Raw genomic sequence first — 6,375 nt, forward strand, 5'->3', positions numbered from 1 at the left:
CATGGAGTATGACCCTAAAAACCACAGATTCTCTCCCAGTACATCCATGACTGTAGTTATCTACTGTATCTCTAGGTTTCCAGGGATGCCACTACTCCTTTTTTAATTTTTAATTTTTGTGGGCCTTCATTTCCTCCAGACTTTTTAAAACGCTGGTGCTTCCACCTCCTGTTTCAAATGTTTTGTAAATTACCATCTCCCACAATTGTCTTAGTCTTATTATCAAACCCCCATTTTATCATCTTTGCCCACACAAGGTTTACAACAATATTAATGATGTTAAGGTCCTGATGATCTGAAGAAGCAAGTAAGGCAAAGTTTGTGACAGGAGATTAGTATCTTTTTGTGCAAAAGCTGTTACTGTTGCAACAAATAAACATGATTTCAAAATTCTGACTCTCTTCAGATGACCAACAGGTCCCAAGAATGATGTGTGCAGTCCTAGTGGTTTCAAACACTATCTCTATGACTTCCCATGATTATTCATGCTGGGCTTAGATTAAAATCTCCCTCAGACCCAGCCTGCTTTCCCACCCCCTTGGATCTTCTGCAGCAAGCACCAAGTGAAGTGTCATCAACAATAACATCATTATGCTGCATGAGCTTCTGATTCAGAGTCTCTAGAGAAAATATCTTTGCAGCCACCTAACCTTGCATATAAACCACAATACTGTGGTTTTCTCATTGAAAAGGTATATAATAATTACATATATTCTGCATTGACTTAAATATCTAATGACTTATCATACTGTAAAGGTATTCCTTAATCTACTATGGAAATAATATGCAAGGTCTTTGAAATGTTTGCAGATAACTTAAAATTAGAAGTGATGCACACTTTTTTTTAAAGCTTTAAAATAAATTATTAGCATCTTTATTCCTTAAGATAGTTTTAAGCTAGCGAGGTGTTTCATGTTTTTTAGGTGAAAAGCCTTGAACATCTAGCATAGTTCAGAGATCTTGTCCCACTGTGTTAAATCACACTAACATCTGTAACAGGTACAAAAATTATTTTATTTACTATTCCCATCTGCTGTAATGCATCTGTAACAAGTACAGAGGTGATTTTACTTATTATTCTCATCCACTGTAATTAATTCAAGCAGTTATTTAAAATCTCTCTCACACATACTCCAATAAGCAAATATTCACACTATGCAGTATTACCTAGAGCTGGACAGTGTCAGAGAGGAGCGACCTCACTGTCCACATGGGTATGATCAGTATTCAATACTATCACAGCTCATTTCCTCTTTTTTTAAAGTGAGAAGCATAAAGAGAGCTTAAAAGCCAGGTATCCCTGATGTTTGCTGCAGGCTTGACTTTGCTCTGACTGTGATGAATTCCCATCAACTTTATTGTGAAAAATTTCCTCTTGTCTCAAGATTTAAGGACATAAGTTGAAGTTAGTAACAATTCCAGATCCTTATCACAATGCAACACAGTCTTAGATTTTACAGGGAACAAAAATAATAACAGTTAACAATAACAGCATGAACTCAGAATTAATACTCTTTCACTTCTTTGCTCATTCTCTCATAGTTGTAAATGAGAGCACTTCTTAACTACTTAATAACATTGATGGAAATGTCACCTCTAAAAGCCAGAACTTATAGGAAAATATTAAGATGCTGAGATGCATTTCTGAGTAATAGAGAAAGAAAATAGCTGTGGTAACACATACCATAATGCAGTTGCTTGGTACTGAAGTATGCTTTTTTACTGTTGATACACCATACTTGTATTCTATAGACATTACTCAAAACCCTTTCCCCATATGCTAAAAACCTTGTTCAAGAGACAGCCTGTGTGGTGTGTGTGTGTCAGAACTGAAGAAAACAATTGTTGTTCATTTAATAGAGCTGAGTACACTCAAAGAAAATGGAGATGCCCAAAGGAATTATCCCTAGCATTCACCACAGTCCTGGGTCTGCAAATTAGGCAAAGGTGTAAGCCATGCTAAGAAGCAGTAAAGGACTTAAACATATCCAGTGCCTGCAGATTTTACCGTTCTATCAGAAGAATAAAAGGGGGAAGTCTTGACTCTAAGAGGCCAGATTTTAATCAAATGTCTCACAAATTTTTAACTTATATATGGTTACACTTAATTGCACATTACAACCATTAACATATAATAGTGACAACAAAAGTTAAGCATTACAATAAGCAACATGGTATTTCTATATGCTGGTTTTTGTTAGCATAGTGTAAGGAAACACCACAGCTGCACATTACCCATGAGTGACATTTCCAAAGACAGGCTGTACTGTAATTGCTACTTTCCTATGCTGAAGTATAAGAGACTCAGAAAAATAAGCAATGATGGAGTCTATCTATCTTAATTACATCATCATTAAAAATTAACCAAAACACATTAATGTACACTTTACTAAGGTTTTATGGAGTATGTTCACTAGAAAGCAAAAGCCACTAATGGCAAGAGGTACTCAAGTTAATTTCAGCATGGCACAGAAATACTGATTAGAGTAATTTTTCAAACAACTGTATTCTTGAAACAGTACTTACCCTTGAAAAAGGGTAGGGTAGGTAAAATTCAGAACAGACAGGACATACTGGAAAACAAACACCAAATTAATGGACTTCACACATTTACAGCATTAAAACATTAACAACCAATCACAAGAGCAACAAACACAAAAAAGTTTCTACCAAAACAAACAAAAAATAAAAAGGCCAAAAAAAGTTTTCAGTGATTTCTCTTCCGACACCAAAACTGCTGGATGCTGCCCCCAGTCACTGTGGAATGTAGCAGACACTATATGATGTATGGAGTGGACACACTGAAGAATGGACAGAAGACTACCTTCTGAATTGCTCTCTTTCCAAGCATCTCACTGAATGGGAAAAGGATTAACAGGAACAAAAAGATACAAGCATTTGTGATTTTAAACCATATCATATCTCATAAGCAAACTTTGGCACAGTCAAGATTAGTCATCTAACAATTTCCCATAATGAACTATATAAATACTATTTTTGTGAAGAAGAATGACTGAAACTTTCTCAGATGAAAGGAAAGGTACTTGCCATTCCTTCCAGGAGCCAGCAGAAGTTGTCAATGGCAAGAGGAGAAACGGAAAGCTTTCAAGAGAGAGAAAACTGTGCTGAGCACTTTGTAAAGTCCAGTTTTTAGGTCTGAGGGGTGTTGAATTTTAGCATTTATTGGCATCAATAAACAGAGTTATGATGAGCAACAAAGGGTCACATTATACATATACTTGTCTGAACTGTCACATGGGTTCTGAATTGACCTGCACATGTCCATACCAAACACTTTAATTTATATATTACCTGCATCAACTGAAAAGTCTGTATTATAGGTATTTTAATTCTATGACATTAAAACTGACATTCAAGTTTGAAAATGTAGGCCCTATGTCAATGTCCTTCCAACTTCCTCTCAAATGTAGTTAGCCAAGTACATTTTCCAAGGCATGATGCAATTTGGAAGCTCTTCTAGCCCTTTTCTGTTTAAATGTTCACCACACCTAGCAATCAAATAAAGCATGTTATCTCTCCCTACAAACTTCACATCTGGACTTTAGCCTCCTTCTGGGCACCCTTAATGGCAAATATACTTTAGAATAGGAAACCAGTGGCAGATGCTAAGAAAATGTTTCATTTTCATTTCTGAGATGCTGCTTTTCTCTAACTTTCCCTCAAAACGAGCACCCTGGTTCCTTAAAAAATATCTTTTATTTCAGAAATCTGCACCAGAAACACAGGCCCACTCCCTGATAAATAGGATAGCAAGAAGTGGTTACTCTATCTCCTCACAGAATGAGAAAACCTCTTCAAATTGCCATTAAAATATACAATTTTATTCACAATGTGACCATCTTCAGCCTGCTTTTCCTTCTGCTTAGATATTTTAACAATATCAACAGACAACTAAACTGCACAGTGGAAATCACTGTCCTTGCAATCTGCAAGCTAATTAACCATCAAAGGGTTTATATGACTATAATGTCTTGGTCTATATGGTACAGAATCATAGAATCATAGAATTGGCTGGGTTGGAAGGGACCTCAGAGATCATCAAGTCCAAACCTTTAATATTGCAGATTTTCCCCTTAGATACTTAGTATTATTTTAAAATTTAATAGATTGAGGGTGTTGACAGTGGTAAGATAGTGGCACAGGTTGCTCAGAGAAGCTGATGTTTCCCCCTCCCTGGAAGTGTTCAAGGACAGGTTGGATGGAACTTTGAGCAACCTGGTCTAGTGGGAGGTGTCTCGGCCAATGGCACAGGGGATTCGAAACAGGTGATCTATAACATCCCTTCCAACCCAAAACTATTGTGATTTTCTTTTGGGAATGACTGTGCAGCCAGTGGATGCTGGATGCCCAATAATAAAATACACTCAAGCATCACTGGTGCTTGAAGAGCTGCAGGATTTCTGGCTCTGTAACTCATATTTCATCCACCTGAACAACACCATGTCACCCCTTCAGTCTCCCAAATATACCACTACTGGAACATACACGTCATGGAAACAAAGACACACAGAGGAAAACAAGACCGGTGGGAGAACAGACATCTATCTATCTCCTCTATGATAACGCACACGGGGATGGGCAGCGTCGTGGGTTTGGGCTGAATTGCCGGGGGTTTTTTTTCACTCGTACGCAGCGCTTGCCCGGGCAAGGGTTCACTCGCCGGCTCTCCCCGAGCAGGGCAGGGCAAGCACTGGGTACAGTCCCTTCTCCTCCGCCCGGGTCCCTGCACTCATCTCCCCCTCTCAGGCGCGCCCATCCCCGCTCCAGCTACAGCCCCGCGTTTCCCTTCGCCTCGCTTTGCCCCCGCCCCGGCCCCTCCGAGACTTGTGGTGGCTCGGCGCCCGCCCTCACCTTGTTGATCAAGCAGGAGGCCAGGTAGAAGAGGCAGAAGGCGAGGCCGCCCGCCGGCCTCTTCAAATACATCTGTCACCGCGCGTCCCGCCGCCAATGCCTGCCGGGGCAGCGGGCCGGCCGGGCGGCCGCCATGCCAACGACACGTCGCGCCGCGGCCACGCCAAGAGGCACCGGGCACCGCCTCCTTAAAGGGCCGCGGCTGCCGCCTCGCAGTCGTACCGGGCAGTCCCGCTGAGGAGAGTTGAGGGCACAAGTGGATGAAAAGCTGGATATGAGGGGGATGTGTGTGTCCTGGGCTGCCGGCGTGGCCGGGAGGGCGAGGGAGATGATTCCTCCCACCCGCTCTGCTTTGCTCCTGTAAGACCCCCTTGGGAAATGTGTCCAGTTCTAGAGTCCCCGGTAAAAGGAAGACATCGACTTCTTGGGGCGGGTCCAGAGGAGGGGCACAAAGATGATCAGAGATGATCACAGACTCTCCTGTGAGGACAGGCTGAGAGACTTGGGGTTGTTTAGCCCGGAGAAGGGAAGGCTCCGAGGAGACCTTCCAGCAGCCTTCCAGTACCTGAAGAAAGATACGGACAGACTTCTATTAAGGGCATGTAGTTATAGCGCAAGGGGTAATGGTTTTAAACTAATAGAGGGTGGATTTAGACCAGGTAGAAGGAAGAATTTTTTTACAGTGAGTGTGGTGAAGCACTGGAAGAGGTTGCCCAGAGAGGTGGTAGAAGACCCATTCCTGGAAACATTCCAGATCATGATGGATGGGGCTCTGAGCAATCTGATCAAGTTGAAGATGGCCTTGCTCCCAGCAGGGGGGTTGGACAAGATGACCTTTGAAGGCCTCTTCCAACCCAAATCATTCTATGATTCATAGGTGATGTGTGAACTATAGATATCCCAGGGAGGTACAGAAGCAGTGGGACACACCCTACCTAGTCATGATTACCATTTTTTATTACAGCTAAGGTAAGGCTGTTTCTTCACAGATCTGGTATTAGCAGGGCCCTATCTCAGCAGTTCTCATCTGGACTTCCTCAAGTAATGCTAAGAACAGGGAACTTCCTGTATATGTACACCCTATTTTTGGAGGACAGAGCAAAGTAACATAAATAAGGAAATGAGTGTGGCCTAAAGTGTGGAGTGGGGGGGTCACTAACTGGTAGATCCAATGCCAAATCCAGCCCACAAAATGAGCCTAACCTGCTACATTTAGCCTCAAAAGTCAGGAGACAAAGCACAAAAGCTGAATGGTCTGCACCTCACCAAGTCAAATTCAAGCCTTTTGCTCCATCAGACACAATCCTACCTGGTTCTTAAGGAGGTGGCCCAAAACAGACATTGGATTTTCAGTGCTGAAAATTTTGGCCCACCCAGGCTTTACAGAGCTCACTGATACACCAATGTAATGGTGATACACCACCGTAATGGATGCTGTAGAGATGGTAGGGTAGGTGATACAGCATTTCCACTTTGCAGAGCATGTGCTCAAAGCTCTAGAAA

The 6,375-nt window shown here is 41.9% G+C and overlaps 1 protein-coding gene across 3 annotated transcripts in view; it reads right to left on the reverse strand.

Annotated features, from left to right (window-relative positions):
* Nucleotides 1-5,028, reverse strand: part of TMEM241 (transmembrane protein 241) — a 57,670-nt gene extending 52,642 nt beyond the window's left edge. For all 3 annotated transcript variants that reach the window (XM_030446156.1, XM_030446155.1, XM_030446157.1), the window contains exons 1-2: nucleotides 4,873-5,028; nucleotides 2,527-2,573 (exon numbers count right to left, since the gene is read on the reverse strand). In XM_030446156.1, the coding sequence (XP_030302016.1) occupies nucleotides 2,527-2,573; nucleotides 4,873-4,944 (119 nt within the window). In that variant the 5' untranslated portion in view covers nucleotides 4,945-5,028. The remainder of the gene's footprint in view (nucleotides 1-2,526; nucleotides 2,574-4,872) is intronic.
* Between the last annotated feature and the right edge of the window lie 1,347 nt (nucleotides 5,029-6,375).

The sequence above is a fragment of the Calypte anna genome, chromosome 2, assembly GCF_003957555.1.
Source record: "Calypte anna isolate BGI_N300 chromosome 2, bCalAnn1_v1.p, whole genome shotgun sequence".
In the NCBI taxonomy this organism is placed as follows: Eukaryota; Metazoa; Chordata; class Aves; order Apodiformes; family Trochilidae; genus Calypte; species Calypte anna.